Here is a 25,352-nt window from a genome sequence, read left to right as displayed (position 1 = left end):
TATACGACAGTTTGACTCTTGTCGGTTATCAATCAAAATCAATCTGAAAACAAAGCTGAATCCCCCTTTTGCTTCTATAAACATATCTAAACCGTCTTTGATAAAATGATTCAATTAGATGTTAAAATTATGCAGATCCGTATACCTTTTAGCACTTTACAATTTGAATGACACTTTATTTTGAAGGTCATGCAAAAGGTACTTGTGAAACTGAATAGAAACTCCACATTTTGGTTCTCTTTTAAAATCGGCCTCTAGTCTGGTGTTGACAGTCAGTCGCACGGTTCCTATCTGACAAGATGAAGTCGCTGTCCGTGATCAGGATGTTCTCCGAGTACTCGTTTGGTATTTCGAACTTGGTTTTGAATTTCCTTCTAATGGTAGGCTCAACTTCCTCTATATGTAATTCCAGTCCGTTGGTTTCTCTCATTTCCCTGAGTTTCTTGATCATTCAGTTTTCGGTGTGGGTAAGTCCTACCCCCAATCCCCGGACAAATTAATTATCGACGTCCACGTCGATGGTGCCGAGTTTAAGTTATCTGCTGGTATGTGTAACGGACGATCTGTTGCTGTCCAGTCAAACAACGAGTTTGTCTCTTTTGTGTACTTCCCAGCTGATATGTCAACTTTTTGGTTATTTTGTGTTCCTCTTCTGGAGTTCTCATTGTCGTTGATGATCTGCCACTCTTTATCCGACACTATGTCACACATGCTTACCATATCTGCCCCTATCTCATCCGGTTTTATCTTTTCAACCAGGGAGGCATCACCACATCTATTTTACCTCATGCTAGTCTTATTGCGCCCGCCTTTATTGTCTCCAGGGTCATGGGCTTGTCTGGTTCTGTCCATTCCGACACCTCGTTCTGCTCCGGTTCGTTCCGATCCTTCTTTGCGAAAGAGCTTTGCGAAAGAGTGGACCACCATCTTTTCATTGCCATCCATACTCGTGTTCTCGTTCCCATCGTTTTCCTCCCTGGTGCCCTTCTCGTTCACCTGACATGCCAGTTCCACGATTAGATACTCAAGTCCTTCCATGTATTGTGGCACGCACCAATCTTCGGTGACGGGACATTAGGCTTCAGATTTTCATAGTGTGCGGCGTGTCCTGTGCTCAACCGGTAGAACCGACCCTGCTGGTGCACTTCTGTTACCAAGAAAGGAACTCTCCATTTCTTCAATAACTTCTTCGTTCCCTTTAAAGGAAGGATATTCTGGAACACCCAGACTTATTGTCCCACAGTGTTTTCGCACGTTGTCTCATCTGTGCTTGGTCTGTGTTCCTCGTGCACAATTGGTTCAATTCTTTGTGTCTCTTGATGGCTTCCTTCACGTAAGTCTGCGGTCATGTCTTCTCTCCCTCGTATTCTGGGCGGATAAACATCAATGGGATTGCTCGCTCCCTGCTTGCTAGCGTCATGAAAAGACTGATCACCGTTGATGAGTGTTGTGTGCTGTTGTATGCTCCCACCACTTGCGGCAAGTACTTGTCCCAGTCCGTCATATACCTCGAGCTGTATACTCTAAGCATGTTTACTAATGTTCTGTTCTGCCTTTCCACTAGTCCAGTCGACTGTGGGTGGTAAGTTGTCGAGTGTGCTTTGGCAATGTGAGATCTCCTCATCAGCTATTTAGTCAAATCCCCAACCAAGGCCTTCCCCTGTTGTCTGATTTAAAGGTCATTGGGAAACCATATCTTGATATCCAATGTGTGATCAAGTGATCGCAAGTTTCTTCCGCCGAGGCCGTCTGACATGGTCCTGCTTCTGCTAGTTTCTTGAAGTGATCTATGACTAACAGCATCTGGTTATATCCAGATTCCGTCAGGCACATCTTTTGATGGTCTATCTGCACGACCTCGTTCGTTTCTGAGCTTTCCACCGATATGAGAAGGAGTTTTATTTTCTTTGGATCTTTCCCTTGCAATCATGACCCATCTTTCAATAGCTTTCCTCATTCCTGGCCATTCAAACCGGTGCAGTATTATTTCTTGCACTTTGTCTATTCCTTGATGTTCCATTTGGTCGTGTTATCTAAAAAGTCCCTCCGTCTGATATAGCTGTGGTAGTATGATGAGATTATGTTTGTGCAAAATTATCTCTTCATCTCTTATTTTGCAAGCCACTAATCCATCCGCTGCTTGGTAGAATAAACCCTGCCGTTCCTTGTAGAACTGGCTCAAGATTTTGTAGCTGTCCTCCTCCAGATCTATTTTCTCTTTTACTCCCATTCGGATCCATTTGGAGAGGTGGCTAGTCATCTTGTCATTCTTCTGCGCCCGTATCAAGTCTGATAACCAGTACCTTGCCTTCACATGCTCTTCCAGTGCCATCATTTACCTGGTCAGTTCTCCTGGATTGTGAGTGTCATCTCCTAGCTTGAAATACACTATTCTGTCCAAGTTATTCCTATCACATTCCGGCTCGATATTCGTTATGATGATTGAGCTGCACAAAAACTCCCTGAATGCTTTCCTCAACACTGCTATCATCTCTGGTTTTTCTCCTCCTTCCATTTCGTCATGGTCCAGGTTGTATGTCTCAGACGAGGGGTCCATATGCATTTCCCTGTCCTGATTTCTTCTTTTTTCTTGTGATAATATCGTGCACAAACTGTCTTGTAGAATTTCTGACCTGGAAGTTATCGAAGACTGAACATCACTTGAGGAGTTTCCATGGTTCCACCAATAATGTTCTGTCAGAGCATAAGAAAGAGCATAACTCTTTTTTATGCTCTGAAGTGATTCCTTCGCAGCATTGTTACACATGAATTTCTTGCCTTTGTATCTCATGAGCTGCTGCATCGGATGTACCTTGTCCGCGTAACCCTTGATGGAAGATTCGATAAACGAGTTCTCGTCCCATTTTTCTAGCTCTCCGGACAAATTTTCGGAGAGCTAATTTTCGGAGAGCAGCCTTGCCATTCAACAGTCACTCCCCGAATTCTTGATCTAGTCCGAGTTCTTCAGCTTCCTCTTGAAACGGCACTTTTTTCCTCCGTAGCGTTGTTTGCTTGAGTATTTCCTCCTGAATCTTCTCGCCTAGTGTCCGTACCACCTCTTTGCTCTCCATATCTTCATTCTTCAATGAGTTTGGTCACGCAAGCCCACTATTGTCCTTCTCATTGATGTGAATTCTGGATAAGCATCCTTCCTGCTTGAGTCCACGGGTTTGATGTCGGCCAGTTTCTGAAGCAATCTCATTATATCCTGTCCTACCATTGCTTTCGCCTTCAACGTATCTCTGACTAGATTTGACTAGAGCAGAATTTACACCGGCTTCCCTGTTTGTCTTTTTAGTGAGTGCTCGGTGGGTAATTCAGGGTGATCTCCGATCGGTTTACCTGACCTGTCGAGCCATCTCTTGAGTGGTAAACTTCATATGTTTCCTTGTCCATGAACGAAAATCAATCTCTTATTTCAGGCATATTAGCTTCCCTCTGCTCTTGCCACTCGTAGAATTCCGTTTTCTTACTGAAGCTGCCGGTATTTTGGTGCTTATCCCTTTCCTGTGCTCAATTATCATGATGTAATCATCTAGTCGCACTACCCATCTCTCCATGTAACTTTGGTCCATTGAGTACGTTTTCTGCCAAGAGAGTGCCCTGTTGTCGACCCGTAGTTTAAATGGCTCAAATCCCAGATGCGCCCTGTACCTTTCCACGAAGGTGATTACCGTAAAAATTTCCGCCTTGGGTGCCCCGTACTTCATTTCCGTGTCGCTCAAGACTTTGCTTCCGTATGTTATTGGTCTCAAGACAGTTTTGCCGTTCTATTTTTGTTCTTGGTGGAGTGTGCCAGAGACGCAACCACCGATGCATCTGTATCTAGGACGTACGTGCCTTTCACCGTAGGCATGCCTAATACAGGGGCTTCACATAACTCTTTTTTTATGCTCTGAAATGATTCCTTCGCAGCATTGTTACACATGAGTTTCTTGCCTTTGAGTCTCATGAGCTGCTGCATCGGATATACATTGTCCGTGTAACCCTTGATGAATTCTTTGTAGTATTTGGCGAAACCATGAAAGCTCCTCAAGTGATGTTCAGTCTTCGGTAACTTCCAAGTCGGAACTGCTTCTACCGCATTTGGGTTTGGTCGGATGCCACGTTTGTCTACCATTCTCCCGAGGTATTTTATCGAATCTTTCAAGGTTTCATATCTCGAGGGTTTACATTTCAATCCTGCCCTCTTCCTGCGTGCAAGTACCTCGTCCAGTCGCTCGATGTGCTCCTCAAGAATTGGCGTCGCAATCACCACGTCGTCCACATAACCAAGTTACCATAATTCTTCGTTACACTTGTTAATGCCTATGCCATCAATCACTGAAATGTGGCTGTTGCATTGCACAGGTGAAAGGGCATCCTCTTCCATAGGACCAGTCCCAGCTCGCAAGCGAACCCAGTTTTGCCTCTGTCTTGTTTCCTAAGTGGTATTTGCCAAAAAGCCAACCCCAGATCAAGAGTTGTAATAAAATTTTGCATCCCCCAAATTTGAAAGGCTTTTACCTATTCTCGGTATGGGATAGGCAACCTTCACCGTGACGGAGTTCAGACATTGAAAGTAACCACAAAATTTCAGTTGATCTCCTTTCTTTCTGGCCATCACTACTCCACACGCCCGCGGTGATTTGGATGGCTCTATCATATCATCCTCTAGTAACATTTCTATCTCTTTTCTAGATGCGTTCGATATGATTGAGGTCATGCGCCTCGCCCCCTCCCTATACGGTACCGCCTACTCTTCTAGTTCTATTTCATGTTCAACGAAGTTACAACACCCGATTTCCGCCTTATGTCTAGAAAAATTGTCCTGATTCCTATCTAGCACGTCGTTGATTGCTTCAAGCTGTTGTTTTCCCCGTTAAGTGTTCAATTTTTGGTACTACCGGTTTGTAAATTTCCAAATCTATGGTATATCAAGAGTATTCATTGATCTTCCCAAAATAGCAGCACTTTGGCTATTCGGATTCGGTACTATACCTACCTGCTTCTTTTCACTGAGTTCATTATAGTTCTTCATTCTCAAACTTACTATTGCAGCCTCTTTTGCTTTCAACCTCACTCTCCTACTGAAGAAAACTGGAGCTTTATTCTCCTTCGTCATTAAAAAATTTACCAAATATATTACGTAGTTCCTTTCCGGAGTTTGAATCATGAACATCGCATTGTTAAGGTCAGTCGTTACATCAAAGTTTCTCATAAAATCTCTGCCTAAAATGAATTGATCTGACTCATCTGGGATCTCCACTACCCAAAAAACTCGTCCACAGTTGCGGTCCTCCAGATGCAAGGCTATTATTGGTGTTCTTCCAAGGACCCTTAGCGCCCCTTTGTTTGCGGCTGACCGCCGGATTCCGGAGTCTATCAGACCTCTTTGTCAAACCCAACCGTCTCCATGATGTTACTACTGGTATCACGCTCAAGACAGCTCTCGTGTCCAATATTCCTTTCAATGGGGTTCTCTTTCCGTAATTATCCAGTACATGTGCGGACACATCTGCTTCTGTTCCCAAGTGTATGGCGTCTTTCACTAGCAAGGCGCAATGCCCAATCGACCTCACCCTGAAATCCTCTCGGCCGACATAGATTTGACCTAAAATGTCCTTTTCACACGTTATGATTGTCTTCGTATAGATATTTTTTGTATTTATGTTTAGCATGACCTCGTGTGGACGATAGGCTTCCGTGTATCTTCTGTCTACCCTTATTGATTTTCCGCCACTTCTCATCAGTAACGCTCTAAGAGCTCTTGGCGGAGTCTGTGGGCTGCCTGTGCGCAAATAGTCAGAATATACATCTATGTGCATCAGTGTTTGATCACTTGGTTCGCTTAGATTCCTTGTTATCTGGTGGCCGCCGACGGTGATTATTGATATGATTCTCGCCCCAATCTTTGTGATCCCAAAGGGTTTTCCATTCCCCAATTTCAAGGTGTTGCAGAGGTCCCTGATCTTCAGATGGTCGCCTGTCTCGGATTCTAACCTTGCCGCTAAAAGCCTCTCGTTTCTTTGCTGTCTTTCTATTTCCCGCTTCAGCCTTTGTTCGATCTCTTATGTCGCTAAGTCTTGTTCTTTTTTGTTAATAGCTTCTGCTGCCGCCTTTTCGTAGTTTATTGCCAGTGAACCTCCTCGGCATCTCTCTTTCTTTGGTCACTGCCTTCACTGATTTCGTCGATAGCTGACTACTTATCACGTCCTTGTTCTGCAACTCAATCTCAGCTTGCCTTTTCCTAGTAGTTTGCACAGCGGCAAGTGCTAGTTTGTGATTTGGGTGATTTTGATTCTTCAATGCTTCCCAAAACAGGCGACAATCCATCTTAATTTGAGTTATTTGACTGCACAAAAAACAGCTCGAGCCTATCTTGATGATCAATTTACTGTAGAACTCATGTTCTTCCATCTGACACATGTCATCTTCATCTGGTGTATATCCCAAGCTTTTCATCCCTTGTTTGTAAGTGGTGCAATACGCTACGTGATGATCAGCCAATCCACATTCCGCACATGACCTTCGCCTGTCCATGTCGTCTCTTGGCGACCATGTCGACCTTTTTTGTTGACTCACCCTTTGCAGATTTCCACTGTCTGAAAATGATTAATTATTTGGTTTCATTAACATAACTCTCTAGACTTCTGCCTCATCTCTTCTAGAGTTGGTGCGTTATTTTTTGATAGTGTCTAGTATGTGGCCAAACTTGTTCTTAAGTCGTCACTTTTCAACCCATCGATGAATTTTGTAGCAATGCTAAAGTTTATCCTGTCAGTCGATTCCTCTGGATCGTTTTTTCTAGGATAGCTCTCTAGGACAGCCAGAAACCGATTAATCGATTCGTCATCTCTCTGTCTCTTTTTTACAAATCTCATCATAGATTGATGCCCCTTCGTCCCGGATCCGAAGCGATTCAACAGAATTTCAAAAAACTTGTCCGCAGTGTCACGTTAGTCTTCCTTCTTTGCTACCACGCACATCAGTGCTGTGCACCCCAGATTGTTTAGTATCGCTGTGCATGCTTGTCTTTCATCACTCAAGTTTTCTTGCTCAAGATGTAGTCTCATTACCTCTACCCAGGTTTCTACGCAACCATCCGATTCGTCTTTGAACTCCTTTGAACTCCTTCTTGAAGGTCTTTCTCGATATGCCTCCTTCTCTGTCACTCGACTCTGTGTTCCTCGTGGCAAATGCTTCAAGTGTCCTGTTCATCATTTCCCAAGTATTTACCCGTGTCATGGCATCCGGTGTTACACTCGTGTGTGTGCCCGAATCCCTTGGTATCCTTAATGAGTTCGACAATCCTCCTTTTGTTGCGGTTTTTGTTATCCCTGATCCTATGCAGTTATGGATCTGAGGCAATGAATCAGATTCCTGTTAGTTGCCTTGAGGTTCCACAAAATCCAGCCTTGTGCCGGGTTGCTTCTCCGTGTTGTCTGTTATCCTTTTTTCCTGAGCAATAGTGTTTCTCAAGAGCGCATCCAATTTAAACTGTATGGCACAGGAATTTTCTGCTTAGTCTCTGCTCATCGTGTCCATTCTCGTCTCCAGGTTCGATAATTTGTCGTTTACGGTTTCATACCGCCTTTTCATTTCCTCCATAACTTTCCTAATATGTTTTTCACGTTCCTTGTCAGTTGTCTCCACTCTTCCAGCCATCTGCTGTAGCTTCTATTCAGTTGCCCTCGCTAAGGTAAAGTATTTGTCAGTTTTCACATTTTTATTATGTCGGAGCTCCTTCCTCCTATCTTGGCGGTCCTCCTCATTGCATTTTAGTTTTTTGTCCATCTGTTTTAACTTTAGCATCAAGTCCCCCAACTCAACTAGTGGTGTTTTCGATTCTGCTAAATGCCTCTCTGGGTGACCCGCTGTTCCCTCTGTGACCTTTTCCTTCTCTTGGTCAGCCTCTTTTGTTATCGTGGAAACCGTTCCAAAGGTCTTGCTTTTGTCGGTTGCTGCTGTTGCTTCCTCTTTATCTCGTGGTTTCATCCCGACCATCGCTGCAAATCTCTCCATGAAGGATGTGCTCTTTGTTCGTAAATTGTCTTTTATTGTGTGTTGCCAGTGATTTCATTTCCATTGTCTAATGACGAGAACTCAATTGTCTTTGTTTGTTGTTCTTCTACTTTCGGCACTGGTATGGAATCCGTTGTCTTTCTTTCCACTTCATCTGTGCTCTGTTCCGGCGTCTCAAGATCAACTTCCGTGATGGGCGCACTCTTTTTTGTGAGTTTTTCTTCAGTCGTCTGTTCCTTGTTGTTTCGGGTGTTGACTTTATTAACTGAAACTTTTCTCTTTATTGTTCTCGGTTTTGCTGTTGATAGTTTTTGCCTCTGTTGTCTTGATGGGCAACTTTGCTTCTGCCCGACCTCGTTTTGTTCCGGTAACGACACTCTTGTTCTCTTCATGATCTTTTTTTACACTTTCCCTCTATTTACAATTCTGGCTATATACAGTTGATAACGTAAAATGTCGACAAAATAAAAGAAAACCTACAATTCTCTTAGTAGTCTAAACTTTTTAAAACAATTCCACGCTAATATATATTTGACAGTCCGAGTTAAAACTTAAATTTCCTAGTTTTTATTCATTTCCCGAGGAGCTCTTTATGACTCTTTTTATCATTATTCCACAGGTATTGTCCCTCTTACCTTCCCTAGACTAAGTGTTGGGACATTAATTTACTATCCCAGGACTAGGTGTTGGTACACGTAATTTACTAACCGAGGACTAGGTGTCGGCACACTTAATTTACTATCCCAGTACTAAGTGTTGGGACACTTAATTTACTATCCCAGGACTTCAGGTGATTGGATACTTAATTTAAAATCCCAGGACTCAATTTTGAGAAGGCAGTGAAGATGTAGTATGATGCCATTAGGGACACGCGCTGAGTTGAGTTAACGTAGATAAACTTTAGTTTCTGATGTGGTTTGTAATTTTTATAGTAGAATTATGATGATAAACCGGACATATGCGTTCAATGGGGACATTGATGGGGCTCTCCGGTGAGTTAGTGCCATTTCCCCGGATGGCACAGCTAATCTTCCGGCGCACGCCAAAAATAAAAAGTTAATGTCGAAACTGAAGTCAAAAGGAAGCTCCGAAAGTTCCAAATTTTCAAATAATTAACAATTTAGTTTGGACTAAAACGTTTCTGAGAAATACGAAATGGGCCATTCTGACAAAAAAACAAGCTTCAACACACAGAACAGCCGATTGCAAGAAAAACAGTCGTCCCGTTATGAGGTTATTTTTGCATAAAAGCAGACGCTGAATAAAATTTACTTCGCTGATGGACTAAAATTGGCAATATGAAGGTTAGTTAATAAACGTACCTGAAAAAATTGGAATCTAAAAATCAACTGGCTAGGTCGAGATGGTGAAAAACAAGTAGAGTTAGGTTAACTGATGTCATCCAGCCGTCAAAAGGTACTTTTTCTCTGCTCCGTCTCCGTGTAATGCCTTATTTGCGCTTCTGGACGGGCCTATTTAGGACACGTGCCAGTCGCTCATATCCTAAAGTTTTATCTTGTTTTTTGGAGCGAATGATAGTTTTTAAAAATTCGATTTGACTATGTCAAGCTCAAGTTTTTCGCGACAACTGATTATGTAAACCAGTTTGTATACCTTGGATTTGTCCCAACATCGACAGTGTTGTTCAATTCGCACCTGAACTAACCTAAATTGAAATGCACAAAAACTACAAACTCATTCAGGGCTAGGGTCGATTCCAATAAAGATGAAAATTCAAGGTCGATTTCAATAAAGATGAAATTTCAAAGTGCATACAGACTGGAGGAATAGGTTATAAAGCCCTGGCGACCTATGGCATATCTGTTTGTGCCTACTATAGAAGCGTCCTAGGGCAGTACTGGAAGCGTTGGGTCAATATCTCCAAATTTAACACTAACAGACATCAGTAAAAGGGTTGGGCCAATATCTCCAAATTTACAGTAATAGAAAGCACTAATTTTACAATAAAAGCACTCTTACGAAAGCGATTTTTGAAACAATCAGTACGCAACCTCCAGCAGCAGACGGCCATGTACGTGTTTTAATGCCAACGGGTTATATCATGGGCCATACAGTAGGTTGCCGAAGTCAAAAAATGAATTTACAGATGCCGTACAGTGGTGCCGTACAGAAAAAGCAGAAACCAAGTTTTAGTGTTAAGGGCCTTAATATGGATATTTTGGTCAAAATCAGAGTATAGTTAAATCAAAAACTGCTAGCAATAAGTTATTACCCGTGTTATATTTCACCTAACCCCACACTAGACCCGAATGTCCCAAATTTTGTCGAAAAGTACCAATTTTCGACTCAACTGTTTCGAAACCTATGGATATCTTAATTTTTTCCAAACAGCTGAAAGCATCTTTGCAGTGAACTACTATACAATTCAATCCCTATAATAAAAGAATCTGCGCCGAGAAAGAAATAAAGAAAAATTGAAAGAATAGTTTTTTTCGACTAATTTTTTTTGCGATTTTTTGAATTTCGTTAATATGTTTCGAAGATCAAAATTTGAAGATTTTCGAGAAAATGCAATAAAAAGTTTCTGTGTTAAGACGAGCTTAGAAACCGAGGTCCATTATAACAACAATTTTGAACCAACCATCCGAGTAGCTCTGTAGACAAAGATTGAGACTTTAAAATCAGAAGAGTAAAAAATTGGAGGGTAAAGAATCGAGAGTTTTTGAACTACTTTTGGTTTCTAAACCCAACTTCGTCCATTTTTTTTTGCTATTTTACAGTACTGTATAGGTTACTGCAGTCGGTTCAATTAGGTTTAAGCACTTTCAACAAGAATTGTGAAAAAAATTTCTAAAAATTTATATAGCTAGTGAAAGAAAGCCAATTTAGAAAACATGTTTTTGTAGATTTCTCAGAGAATACTGAATTGATCGGACTAATTGATCGGACTAATTTTGATCTTTATAATCCGACGCTTTTTCTCAACTTTTTGATCCTTTTTTTAGGTTAAGAGGTTTGGAAAAAAACTAAATTGTCAATTTGGAGGGTCCAAAATTAAAGAATCCTCCGAGCGGAAGAAATTATCATGAAATTTCAATTTCATCACGTAAAAGACATGGACCCGCTCAACTGAATTGGTTTAAGCAAAAAAAAAGTGCAATCCTAAAATTTTTCGCGGCGAAAACACTGATTTTGTGGATTTTGGGAAACCCGCCGAAGTAACCCTCCGGAATCATTTGAGTTCTTTAATAAACATCCTAATTATCAAATTCTTAGAGAACCATCCCGAGTAAGTTTTTTTTTGTGTCGAGTCATTTTGATGCCAGCCGGCGACCTCTTTGGAACAAAAAGTAAAACTTAGGTACACCAAACACCCATTCAGAATTGAAATACAAGGCTGATCACCTTCGGCGCGTATATATTAGGAGTAAGTAGACGAGTTGAACCGGTGTTTCGCGATCAACTTTGGATTCTAAATCGAGCTCATCAAAGTACTCGAACAATTTTTTGATTATTATTTGGTTGTGTGGTTGCTTGAGCTACTTATTAAGACAGCTCGGGCAATCTGGGAAAACATAGAGGTTTAGAGAAGAACAATAGATTTTAGGAAACCTTTCTGAAAATTTGCTCGATTTCAAACAAGGCTGAGATTTGATAAATTTACAGCAGTAATTCGATACTGATATGAGAGATCGCTATCACCTATTGGGTTTGTTGTTCTTTTTGTTGATTGTTATTATGTGTGTTGGCTAAGTTGTTTTTATAATTTGGACTATTATTATTAATTAAGAATTTAAGCGGAATCAACTTCATGCCCAGACTGTGCAGACTCAGTGATTAACCCTAGCTGAATCGTTCATAGAAATTCTCAGAGACTACGTTTTTTCAATTTTACAAGAATTGAGTCTTGACCCGCATGAGTTCTTTTTGGACTTGTGCACTGTCGTCAAAATCTTTTCGTAACCTCACTCATCATAGGACATGGAACAAAAGGACTCGTTAGGAGAAGCGACTAACATTCCTGGGATTAGCACGGCTATTATACGAAAGCTTAAGTCAAGACGTAGCAAGTCCTCTGTGAAGATGTAGTATGATGCCATTAGGGACACGCGCTGAGTTGAGTTAACGTAGATAAACTTTAGTTTCTGATGTGGTTTGTAATTTTTATAGTAGAATTATGATGATAAACCGGACATATGCGTTCAATGGGGACATTGATGGGGCTCTCCGGTGAGTTAGTGCCATTTCCCCGGATGGCACAGCTAATCTTCCGGCGCACGCCAAAAATAAAAAGTTAATGTCGAAACTGAAGTCAAAAGGAAGCTCCGAAAGTTCCAAATTTTCAAATAATTAACAATTTGGTTTGGACTAAAACGTTTCTGAGAAATACGAAATGGGCCATTCTGACAAAAAAACAAGCTTCAACACACAGAACAGCCGATTGCAAGAAAAACAGTCGTCCCGTTATGAGGTTATTTTTGCATAAAAGCAGACGCTGAATAAAATTTACTTCGCTGATGGACTAAAATTGGCAATATGAAGGTTAGTTAATAAACGTACCTGAAAAAATTGGAATCTAAAAATCAACTGGCTAGGTCGAGATGGTGAAAAACAAGTAGAGTTAGGTTAACTGATGTCATCCAGTCGTCAAAAGGTACTTTTTCTCTGCTCCGTCTCCGTGTAATGCCTTATTTGCGCTTCTGGACGGGCCTATTTAAGACACGTGCCAGTCGCTCATATCCTAAAGTTTTATCTTGTTTTTTGGAGCGAATGATAGTTTTTAAAAATTCGATTTGACTATGTCAAGCTCAAGTTTTTCGCGACAACTGATTATGTAAACCAGTTTGTATACCTTGGATTTGTCCCAACATCGACAGTGTTGTTCAATTCGCACCTGAACTAACCTAAATTGAAATGCACAAAAACTACAAACTCATTCAGGGCTAGGGTCGATTCCAATAAAGATGAAAATTCAAGGTCGATTTCAATAAAGATGAAATTTCAAAGTGCATACAGACTGGAGGAATAGGTTATAAAGCCCTGGCGACCTATGGCATATCTGTTTGTGCCTACTATAGAAGCGTCCTAGGGCAGTACTGGAAGCGTTGGGTCAATATCTCCAAATTTAACACTAACAGACATCAGTAAAAGGGTTGGGCCAATATCTCCAAATTTACAGTAATAGAAAGCACTAATTTTACAATAAAAGCACTCTTACGAAAGCGATTTTTGAAACAATCAGTACGCAACCTCGAGCAGAAGACGGCCATGTACGTGTTTTAATGCCAACGGGTTATATCATGGGCCATACAGTAGGTTGCCGAAGTCAAAAAATGAATTTACAGATGCCGTACAGTGGTGCCGTACAGAAAAAGCAGAAACCAAGTTTTAGTGTTAAGGGCCTTAATATGGATATTTTGGTCAAAATCAGAGTATAGTTAAATCAAAAACTGCTAGCAATAAGTTATTACCCGTGTTATATTTCACCTAACCCCACACTAGACCCGAATGTCCCAAATTTTGTCGAAAAGTACCAATTTTCGACTCAACTGTTTCGAAATCTATGGATATCTTAATTTTTTCCAAACAACTGAAAGCATCTTTGCAGTGAACTACTATACAATTCAATCCCTATAATAAAAGAATCTGCGCCGAGAAAGAAATAAAGAAAAATTGAAAGAATAGTTTTTTTCGACTAATTTTTTTTGCGATTTTTTGAATTTCGTTAATATGTTTCGAAGATCAAAATTTGAAGATTTTCGAGAAAATGCAATAAAAAGTTTCTGTGTTAAGACGAGCTTAGAAACCGAGGTCCATTATAACAACAATTTTGAACCAACCATCCGAGTAGCTCTGTAGACAAAGATTGAGACTTTAAAATCAGAAGAGTAAAAAATTGGAGGGTAAAGAATCGAGAGTTTTTGAACTACTTTTGGTTTCTAAACCCAAATTCGTCCATTTTTTTTTGCATTTTTACAGTACTGTATAGGTTACTGCAGTCGGTTCAATTAGGTTTAAGCACTTTCAACAAGAATTGTGAAAAAAATTTCTAAAAATTTATATAGCTAGTGAAAGAAAGCCAATTTAGAAAACATGTTTTTGTAGATTTCTCAGAGAATACTGAAATGATCGGACTAATTGATCGGACTAATTTTGATCTTTATAATCCGACGCTTTTTCTCAACTTCTTGATCCTTTTTTTAGGTTAAGAGGTTTGGAAAAAAACTAAATTGTCAATTTGGAGGGTCCAAAATTAAAGAATCCTCCGAGCGGAAGAAATTATCATGAAATTTCAATTTCATCACGTAAAAGACATGGACCCACTCAACTGAATTGGTTTAAGCAAAAAAAAGTGCAATCCTAGAATTTTTCGCGGCGAAAACACTGATTTTGTGGATTTTGGGAAACCCGCCGAAGTAACCCTCCGGAATCATTTGAGTTCTTTAATAAACATCCTAATTATCAAATTCTTAGAGAACCATCCCGAGCAAGTTTTTTTTTGTGTCGAGTCATTTTGATGCCAGCCGGCGCCCTCTTTGGAACAAAAAGTAAGACTTAGGTACACCAAACACCCATTCAGAATTGAAATACAAGGCTGATCACCTTCGGCGCGTATATATTAGGAGTAAGTAGACGAGTTGAACCGGTGTTTCGCGATCAACTTTGGATTCTAAATCGAGCTCATCAAAGTACTCGAACAATTTTTTGATTATTATTTGGTTGTGTGGTTGCTTGAGCTACTTATTAAGACAGCTCGGGCAATCTGGGAAAACATAGAGGTTTAGAGAAGAACAATAGATTTTAGGAAACCTTTCTGAAAATTTGCTCGATTTCAAACAAGGCTGAGATTTGATAAATTTACAGCAGTAATTCGATACTGATATGAGAGATCGCTATCACCTATTGGGTTTGTTGTTCTTTTTGTTGATTGTTATTATGTGTGTTGGCTAAGTTGTTTTTATAATTTGGACTATTATTATTAATTAAGAATTTAAGCGGAATCAACTTCATGCCCAGACTGTGCAGACTCAGTGATTAACCCTAGCTGAATCGTTCATAGAAATTCTCAGAGACTAAGTTTTTTCAATTTTACAAGAATTGAGTCTTGACCCGCATGAGTTCTTTTTGGACTTGTGCACTGTCGTCAAAATCTTTTCGTAACCTCACTCATCATAGGACATGGAACAAAAAGACTCGTTAGGAGAAGCGACTAACATTCCTGGGATTAGCACGGCTATTATACGAAAGCTTAAGTCAAGACGTAGCAAGTCCTCTGTGAGCTGTATTTTTGAAATTTTCGTTAATCACGCAATGAGTGAAGGCCAAAATGATCATTTAGTCATCGGAATGAATTTAAGGGCACATGAACTAGTAACAACCTTGAGTGTGGATGCATTCCCGGAATCGTTACAGACCGACAAAAGATTGGAGGTTGGCAAGAAAATCTCGAAAATGAAATGAGTCTGAAACATAGCGACACAAAGCCGTTGGCTCATAATACCTTGTGGTATCTAGTTCTGCATCACTTTGCAGCAGCCGGTATCCCACACACATGGTTGTAGTGAGTGCAAGGACGCAGCACAGGTTGATCGATCAGCTTTTTTCAGTACCCAAATATGTGCGACCTGCAAAGATGTCTGACAGATTCTTCGAATGCTTGACGAAGATCCGTTGGAAAGTCCCGGAGAGATCTAGAGACGAGTTGAAAGGGATAGTAGGGCAATACTTCGTGAAGATGAGCGATGGAAATGTCAGTGACTTCCAGAAGAAGAAAGCGAGTGGAGCAATGCCAAACCACTTCCCCAAAAATGACGAAAAGTACGAGACGCATCAAGTGATGATGGAAACAGAGCCACTGCTAGTAGCCTCGTGATACCGGACCTGGAGGAATGTTCTGTTGACTTATGGGGAGTACCTTTGTCACTGACTGGCGCAGACGTTCTGGTTCCCCAAGAGAACACACTTAGTCTTGGTGTGGGAAGCTGGAGAATTATTTTTCATGGGATTACCCGACCAGGCCCAGAATGTGTCAATATTGGTGATCAGCGCTATGATAGCAGTAAGATGGCTTGAATCCACTAAAGGACGAACGAACATGAGATATCAATAGCGAATCCTGCGCAGCTGAGCAAAATGTGGCTCAGCAGACACTTGAATCTGATCAAGACCACCTATTATACTTGGTGAGAAACTCCAAGTAAATTTCAATGGGTTTAATGGGTGAATGTCCGTGCCACGTCCCAAATCTTTTTGAAGAAGCAAAAGCAAAAAGAAACTTTATGGTTGAATGAGATAAGTAGTCAGTAAAACAGTTTTATTCAGGACACTCTTTATGGTGCATATTTTTTTGAAAATTTTGAGAAGGCAGTGAAGATTTAGTATAATGCTACTTAGGACACGCACTGAGTTGAGCTAACGTAGGTAAATTTTGTTTCTGTTGTGCTTTGTAAGTTAATAAAAGAATACTGATGATAAACCGGAGTCATGCGTTCATGGGGGGATTGATGGGGCTGTCGGGGGAGTAAGCTCCATTCCCCCGGATGGCACGCCTTCCGACGCACGTCAAAAATAACGATAAATGCGTTAATGTCGAAATTGGAGTCAAAAAAGCTCAGAATGTTACAGTTTTTTAGATAATTAACGATTAGTTTGAACTGGAACAATTTTGAGAAATACAAAAAAAAGGCCATTTTGACAAAAAAAAATGTTCCGAAACACAGAACAACCGATTGCAAGAAAAAAGGTCAAACCAGTTATGAGGTTATTTTTGCATGTAAGCTGACGCCAAACAAAATTAGTTTCGCTGATGGCTAAACGCGGCGACACGAAGGTTAGCCCTTAAACAGACAGAAAAATCGATTGGCTAGGTTGAAACGGTGAAAAACGAATAGAAGTAAGGTTATTAACGACAATCAGTCGTCAATGGGTACTTTACCTACACTCTAACCTGAACAGATTCTTTTAATGGGTCTGTTATAAAACTGTAACTAAAATTACATTTGATTACGGTTGTAGCTCTATTTTTAGAAATAATCACAGTGTTTGGTGATCCGAGTGGCAGCTATTTTTTTATTTTTTTATGTAAGGAAAACTAAGAAATATGCGTTTGGCTGACAGCTTAAAAGCTGTAACATGATGTTGACTTTTAAGCAGCCCGAAAATCAATTGACTAGGTCAAGTCGATGAAAACAATTAGACTTAAAATAACTGTCTCAGCCAGTCGTCTATATGGACTTTTTTTATTATCTTTGCTGTAAAATTCTGGGCGAATGATACTCAGGATGGAAATTTAGCCCTAAATTAGGTCAAGTAGGTTTGATCCCGTTGTCATGAAGTCGTAAAAACACCTAGGAGCAGGGATTTCAATACAATGTTAATATATTGAGCTCAATACCAACATCTTCCATTCAATATCAATATCAATTTCAAATGCGATTGAAATTCGATATCACTAAAAAAGTCAAAGTTTGAAAGCTCAATATGAATGAATAATTAAAATTATTTAATTTTTTCGATATAATTGTTTGTTTTTGTTTGTTATCCCTAAAACTTGACTTGAGTCCATTTAGTGATCTTGAATTTTATTATCATTTGTTTTATATGCATGTGTTTTAAAAAATTTGAAAATTGGAGTCATGATGCAAAATATTTTTTCATCATCTTCTAAATATTTTACAAATAATTCGAAATCAATATCAAAATCTAGCCTTCAGTATCTCTCAATCGTCTCAATATTCAATATCTGATCATTCAATATATTGCAATCTCTGCCTAGGAGCACCATAGCAACACAAGGTAACCATCGTTCACCTAAATTACATATAAGGTCAAGGCTGGTAGGCTCTATACCGATTGGATCGAGGGCCAGAGACACTCTGCCTTGTGCGTTTGCACCCTGATTGGTCAAAGCCAATTCGTCGTTTGCTTATATCAGGGAACTTGGAATCGTTACAGCTTAACGGCTACCACCAAAAAAGCATCTCCCCCTTCTGGATAGAAATAGGCACGCCCAGAGACTAGGTCTCTGTAAAATCTAAAGCATGCGAACGTCATCGAAATTAACGTTGACAACGTTCAGTATTTATTGTTATCGGCTGGTCAGTGTGTGTGCTTAATCTGTTTTAGACAATTTAACTTAAAAGTGACCTTATCTCAACGTACTAAGATAAAATATACATAAATCATTTTGTAATCTTTTTTTAAAAAAATCTTGATGATGCTTAATGAGCAAAAACGTTCGAAGTAGTCAAAAATCCTAATCATTGTTGTTGTTGCTGTTGCTGCTGCTACTGCTGTTGTTGTTCTTGTTGTTGTTGTTGTTGTTGTTGTTGAGGATTTACAGCTAGCTGAAGGGCGCATGGTCCCAGTTGTAAAATATTAAAATAATGTCCAAATATTTCTGCATCTGTTGCAATCGCAAGCGAGTTGCCACGTGCAGACATTTGTTTCTGAGAGTCGTTCGTCAACAAATTTCCACATGAGTTTGATCAATCTATTTCTTAATTCGATAGGTTTTCTGATGACGATGTATTTTTCGATTCGATTAACAAGCCGGCAAGTTCTGAAGACAAATTCACCTCTGGCCTTTTCAGTCCTCGTCTCGTAATGCTTAAAAACTTCCGTGTTTCCTTTTTGGATGTCTTGACGCTAAGTTAAACTAATTATCTCGTCATTTGCGGTTATAACCTTTGCGAGGAACAAAACACCACTCGTTTGAATGAACAATGGAAGTGGCAGTAAATTCAGAAGTCGTAACTGATTCACATAGCACGATCCCTTGATAACTGTTATCCTTCTTGCAAACTTTTTTTCAAAACTTTCAAGAGACTGGAGTTCTGCTCGGGAGGCAGATACACTCGAGAATCCATCTAACAGATCGGCAGAATGAGCGATTTGTACAGACCAAGCTTTATGAAGATTCTTACGTTCACAACTACATTCCTTCTGATCATGTAGAGTGTTTTCTTCGCTTTCTTCAGTCGTTCATCAATGTGCGCTTTCCTTATTAGGTCTTCTGCTACATAGATGCCGAGGTCTTTTAAGGTTTTAGATTTATCCAATTTTGCACTCATCAGCTTGTAACTTCGTTCCTTTCCTCTGAACATAACTTTGGCACATTCGTCCCTTGCTAACTCCATCTTAATCTCTTTGACCCAAATTTCAACTTGATCTAGGTCATCCTGTACTTGCTAGAAGTTTGAAATTGTCTGCAAAGACAAAAGGATCAGAGAATTTCAGGACATCAGGCAGGTCGTTAAGGAAGATACAAAACAAAAAAGGTCCCAAGAGTGAATCTTGATGTACACCGCTAGTACCATCTAGAACTCATGAGCTCGTATTGTCCACTCTGATGAATTTTTTTCTGTTGTTTAAGTAATCTATTATGATTTCAAGCAGACAGCCTCCTTCTCCTGTTTTTGTAAGTTTTTCACTAGTTCGAGTTGAGGTACTTTTTCGAACGCTTTCGAAAAATCGGTGTAAAACACAACAATTTCTGAATTTGGATCGCTGCCTAGTGCTTCATTTTTTTCTGCAGAAATAACAACATATTCATCAGAACGGATCTGTTTTTTTTTTCACAAATCCATGTGGTGGGGTGTCAAGTAACGACAGAAGTGTTCATTGAGTGTAATGTATATAGATTTTTTCAAGAATTTCGCTATCGATGTCTAGGAGTGAGACTGGTTGGTAGTTTTCTACTCTTCGTCGGTCTCTTTTTTTTGTGGATTGGAGTTACAGCAGCAACCTCAAATTGTCGGAAATCTTACGGACTCTCTTTTTGCTCTTAATCAATTTGTGTAGAATTTCGCATATTTTACGGGACGTCTTTTGGAAGAAGGCAGGTGGAAAACCGTTTGGACCACGACCTTTTTTAACATCTTGCGAGGATGAGGTGAATTATCGTTTTAGAGATGTTTAAATTTGTTAATGTTGGATTTCCAGCTTCCACTTTTTTTATACTGGATGTCTTTTTTGGAGTGAACGCTGAATGGAAGAACTCGTTCAGCATATCGACCTGTTTGTTGAAAATGGTACACTGAGGTTGACCCTAATCAGAATTGATCATAGACTGGATCAGAATTTCTGAAGTGAAACAGTTTGTTATGGTAGATTTCCCTGCCTTGTTCCGACGATTCTGTATCTAAATTTTCCAGTTTTGTTACTTGTTGTTTTCTATAGTTAGTCAGCTTTTCTATGAATCGAATTCTCTGTGTGTTCAGTTTCTTTATTAAATTTGATGTGAAGTTAGATATCCAAGGAGGAAGACGTTGTCTGTGCCTTGTTCTTCTTGGAACATTCATCTCAATTGCTTTGTCGAGATGCTGGTGTAGCTCATTATACTTTTTGTTGATATTAGTGTAACAGATATGCTCGAACGGAGTTTTCAGTAGGTAATCATTCAATCCATCTGCTTTTACGAAGCTTCTGAAATTTTGCAACACTGGCTGGCATTCGGTCACCGGGCACTCTAACGACAGATGAGAAGCTTCGTGAAAAGTGCAATCATAAATTTTTGTAAAGTTTTCGTCCTTTTCCGCAGTTAGAAAGCAGTTACGAAAGAAAGCTAGATCCAGAGTGCTCTGAGAGTAAGCCGCCGGGTAATCAATGGCTTGACTGAAGAGCTCAACTTCAAACCACTCAATTATCAAAACTTCATCCTCATTTGTGCTTTCTGATGCTTTCCAATTTGCCTCAGGAAAATTTAGATCAACACAGATCAGGGCAGGTTTTTATTTGGGATTGCTTTTCACAAGTTTCTGGAAGTCATTGATAGTGTAACGGTATTTACCATCTTCTGGTGGATTATAAAAGGCGAACATGATAAATTCTGAATCGTTTAGATTAATTTTACTTGAGACGCATGAATCTGGAAAAATCTAAATTAATTTTCCTGATATAATAGTATTTTTGATAGCCATTAGGCTTCCTCCTTGTGATTTTTTTGTCCAACATTTCTCTTTCATTTCTGTAGATGTCATACTTATTTAGCAGAAGTTTTGATTCATCAATGTTTTTATTTAGCCAAGTTTGACATTAACATATAACGTTATAATCGGAGGCAATTACTGCATTTGCGAAATTCCTTCTTCTTTCAATGTTAACGAGGCTTCTTGTGTTCAGCTGCAAGATGTTCAAGAAACCTAGTCAAGATAACAACTCTATTAGCAAATTCAACTTTCACCCCATCGTTAAACACCTCCAAGTTCCTTATCTTGAGCTTTCATCCAGAATCTCCCTTCTTCTTTTCAGGATTTTTAATTTCTTTGATAGCATCTTCATTTGATAAAGCAGGCACGATGTACACTCGTTCAAAAACTTTCGCAAGCGTAAGTCTTGCTTCATGTTCGCTGGAAACCGTTACTAGTGGCGTTTAGGTTTTTCCTTTCTGCGTTAAGCTTTCGTAGGAGTTTGAACTTTAGCACTTTTGGTGTTACTACGATTTGGCTCAGTGTTTCAGTTACTTCATCGATTGTAGGGACCAGAGTTTCTCCTTTGGTTTTGGTAGGATCCCCTGTAATCTGAAACTTTGACCGATGTGTGATTTATTCTGTAATCTGCTTAATGTTCTACTTTCCCTTGCATTCTCCCCGTGAATTTTTCTGGGGCGACTACGGCAGCGGACCTTCGTTCAACTTTTTTGTTTGTTGTCTTCGTAGTATTTTCGATTTTTGGTTTAACTAAATTAGTGAGTCTCGTCTCCATGTTTTTCATTTTACCACCAACGTCAACCATCTCGATCATTTCGTTGGCATTCGCAATGGTTCAGCAACCGTACATGAGCCGTTCATTGTTGTTTATTGTTTTCCACAAAAGCATTGCGTAGCAGCATTGCATTTAATCCTATTTCCTTCGTTCCATTCATAGCAGTAGTTGACAGAGCAGTACTTTCAGGAGTCATGTTCATTTGTGATTTACACGAGACACAGGAAAAGGCCTTCTCATTTGTAAGGATACCTTCTTTACACGTTTTACAGTTCCTTACCATGATTAAGAATTATCAATTTCATTTTTCTTCAGGGCCAAGGAACTAAATCATTAGGTTCGTCACAAAAATGAGAATTTAACAACAAACTCACTTATTTTCTTCTCTTCGCTTATTTTTTTTCTTTTTTCTGTGGAGACGGACTTTGCTTCTTTCTGATTTTCCTTTTAAGTCGTTACCATGTTTCCTTACGATAGTCAGGGTCTTTATTTCCAGATAAGGATCTAGATGGAGATTGCTGTAGCTTCTCACAGTTTTCTTTTCCTCTTGTTCTTTTCCTTTTTGAGATCAGCTTGTTCACAAAATGCAAAACTGGGATCCCTGTCGCTTTTAACTGCTTGTATACGTCAATTGCTCCCCTCCTGACACAAAAAACAATTCCCATATCCCTATCTAATTTCAGGATCTCTGCTACCAGTTTCTTTGCAGTAAGTGATGTTCTGGGGGGGGGGGGGGGGTCTGTGGGGGAGTGAGTTATGGAGTTGTTCACAATATCATGCCGCAAGATTAGTTTTACTGATTCAGGGATAAGCGTTGCTCGATTTTGGACAATTTTGCTTTTGTCTTTCGTGTTGGGGTGAAGATTGTAACCAGGCTTCGTGATAACGTGTTTGGATAGACGAAAACGTTCTTTGATGTTTCTTCTTTTCTCGAGGGAATGATGTAGAGAGCTTGCTCCAATCAGAATAGCCATTTAATAATCGCCATCACGACTGCCCTTTAAATTCTTTCAACCTGAAATTATTTAACTATGCTAGGATGAGCGAAAACGTTTGAATTTACTTTTCAAAATTCCTAACAAAATACACTCATGTAAGAAAATTCAGAAACTCGCGACATCTAGACCACAACTCTGAAATTAGTTCCAGTAATGCATTATGTCATTTGAATAAGATTCAAGACCTTTAATACTCACGGAGTTTTTGTAATACTGAAGTTATTGGACCATCAGGTCGATTGATTGTGAAACCTCACCAATCGATCAGGATAATGTTTACTTGAACTTGAAACTCTTCTCTCTGACTTCCAGCGACAAATCTTGGATTTAACTGTCAGGAACACAGACAACTCTACTCAAGCTATTTATGCAGGAAAGTTGCGAATAGCATTTGGACTCAAGATCGGGTTTTCAAGAATATTTCTAGCGATTGTCTATCCGACTGCTCTGAGTTTTGACTTCTAATTTTCAATTAACGCGCGAAAACTGAGAATGAAAAAAAAGCTCAATCCGATTCAAAAACCAGATTGTTTGCGGTATTTGGCGTTGGCTACCACTCGTTGCAGCTATTTTCTTCTTTTTCTTTTCGTCTATTTCTTCCATAAACTTTATTAAAGTTTCAATCTTCCCCCACCATGAAAAGGACAATCGTCAATATTGTTTTCAAATTATACGTTTAGCCGTTATTTTTGTTTAGATTATTCAACGGTTTTTGCGCATCAACTAGTTTCTCTCGTTCGTCTGTTGGTCCAACTATTATAGTCAGGTGGTTGGAAAATAGAAAGGTGGTTGGAGACAGTTCCCATCGTATACAGTTAATCTATTATCTATGTTATAATTTGGTAACTAAATTGCATAAGTTAAGAGTTTCGCAAAAGTTAAAAGGTGGTTGATTCAGTTGAGATGTTTTTACAGATCTACCCTTGTGTCAAATTGGTTTATCAGATGAAAGTTTTATTAACATACAGTAGTTATTTCAACTTCTCAAAAAAAATCTTCCCATTACAGCTCCCCACCCAGCGTACTAACTAAAAAAAATTTCCCTCTCCCGTTGAATTTACTGTGATTGAGGCTGTAAAGGCATTTGCACAAATTGATCAAAAATGATGGGGCATGTGTCTCTCAAAGATGAAACTAGAATTTCCGGAATAGTTAATTGCCGGAGCCGGATATCATATGCATCATAAAAATTGTCCAACGTTTGTTGGCAAACATATCGTTACGAGCAACTGTACAATCCACATATTGTGCATGCAGGCTGACTGATTTGGACTGTATTTTGCTTTTGTTGTTTTTGAATATTTGTCATGGTTGAATATGGGTTTTTAAAAACTCGGGATTTTCATCCGGATTCTCAAATCTGATAAAGAAATTTAACACCATGCAGGATGAAAATAGATCCAAGACTTAATCAAGCTTGAAAACTTAATAAGTGGAAACTCAAACTAATCTAAAATTATCTCTGCAAAATTATCAATACATTCACAAAAAAACTGTTCAAGGAAGGCGTCCCTTCGGAAATCTACCGTGAGCAAGAAGTTTAAATACCCGGTCTCGCTAAGGCTGAGCTATCCAATCACTACTTTCAATCCGTCTTCTCAAAAAAACGCCCGCAAAACCCATATTAACCATCAAAGGGAGCCAAAGTTGATTCCGATTTCTGGATCTGTGCCTGTCAGTTGACCAACCTCTTCAACGACTACTCAGAGAAGACCTAAACTTCCATTGAAAAACTTTTATATCAATATCAATAAAAGGGTTTTACCAAACCCCTGTACTCAATGCACAATATCATTTTTCCTTATTATCATTGTTATTACTATTACAAACCTGATTTTCTGTAGGGTTACGTATATCAATCTAGTAACCATCTATTTTTCAAGTTTTCCTCAGAAGTCTTGAATTTTTTTGAAGCATAGCCTTAATAGAACGTATTTTTTTTTTGTTTTCTAGGAAACAACTGCCTCGAATTGTCGTTTCAGAGCTTTATGAGTATAATATCTGCGATCAATGTAGCATAACACAGAAAAGCAGAGATGACGTCTAGAGACCCGGAAAAGGGTGTGGCTACAGAGGATGTTTTTCCAGTCTCAGTGGAAGCCTTATGTGACCTTATGAAGGATAGAAATGCAGAAAGCTTGTCGAAAATAACCGATACCTATGGCGGAGCAATTGGACTAGCAAGGTCTCTTGGCGTCGATGCTTCAAAAGGTTAACTTCATTAAGATTGTTTTTCATGATTTTTCGAAAAATCTCTGAGATGGATTTCTTTTCTTGTAAAATTGCATTATACAAACCTTGCTTTTCTTGACAAATCTTTGATCAGGTTCTGGAAAAAAGTTCATCTAAAGCGGGTAAACGAAGCGCATCTGTGTGCCTTCGAAAAAAAACAATGGAGACGAGGTCCATTCACAAAGCAATCGTTTTCAGTTTTCCAATAGCTGGGATGTTTTTTAAGGTCTATGTACTTCTGATAGTGAAGACATAGCGAAACGCGAGCGACAATTTGGTGGCAACGTCATTCCTCCGAAGAAACCCAAATCCTTTCTGCAGCTGTGCTGGGAGGCCTGCCAAGACCTTACCCTAATCATCCTCATCTGCGCTTCCATCTTCTCCCTTGTGCTAGCTCTTGTCGTACCACACGACCCAGATGAGCAGGGTGAGTACGTATAGTATAGTAATGTC

The 25,352-nt window shown here is 39.5% G+C and overlaps 3 protein-coding genes across 7 annotated transcripts in view; 1 reads left to right on the top strand and 2 right to left on the bottom strand.

The window, feature by feature from the left end:
• LOC134853949 (uncharacterized) overlaps positions 1-25,352 on the bottom strand; it is a 231,074-nt gene that overhangs the window by 54,159 nt on the left and 151,563 nt on the right. The window lies entirely within an intron of this gene.
• LOC134854741 (uncharacterized) lies at positions 3,752-4,120 on the bottom strand. The gene has a single exon (XM_063871099.1). It carries the CDS (start codon positions 4,118-4,120, stop codon positions 3,752-3,754), a length of 369 nt encoding a protein of 122 aa, XP_063727169.1.
• LOC134853875 (plasma membrane calcium-transporting ATPase 2-like) overlaps positions 24,653-25,352 on the top strand; it is a 66,573-nt gene continuing 65,873 nt past the window's right edge. For all 4 annotated transcript variants that reach the window (XM_063869827.1, XM_063869828.1, XM_063869830.1 and 1 more), the window contains exons 1-2: positions 24,653-24,878; positions 25,126-25,326. In XM_063869827.1, the coding sequence (XP_063725897.1) occupies positions 24,704-24,878; positions 25,126-25,326 (376 nt within the window). In that variant the 5' untranslated portion in view covers positions 24,653-24,703. The remainder of the gene's footprint in view (positions 24,879-25,125; positions 25,327-25,352) is intronic.

The sequence above is a fragment of the Symsagittifera roscoffensis genome, chromosome 9 (genome assembly GCF_963678635.1).
Source record: "Symsagittifera roscoffensis chromosome 9, txSymRosc1.1, whole genome shotgun sequence".
NCBI lineage: Eukaryota > Metazoa > Xenacoelomorpha > Acoela > Convolutidae > Symsagittifera > Symsagittifera roscoffensis.
Note: the sequence above shows the minus strand (reverse complement) of the source record. Positions and strands in the feature narration are given on the sequence as shown.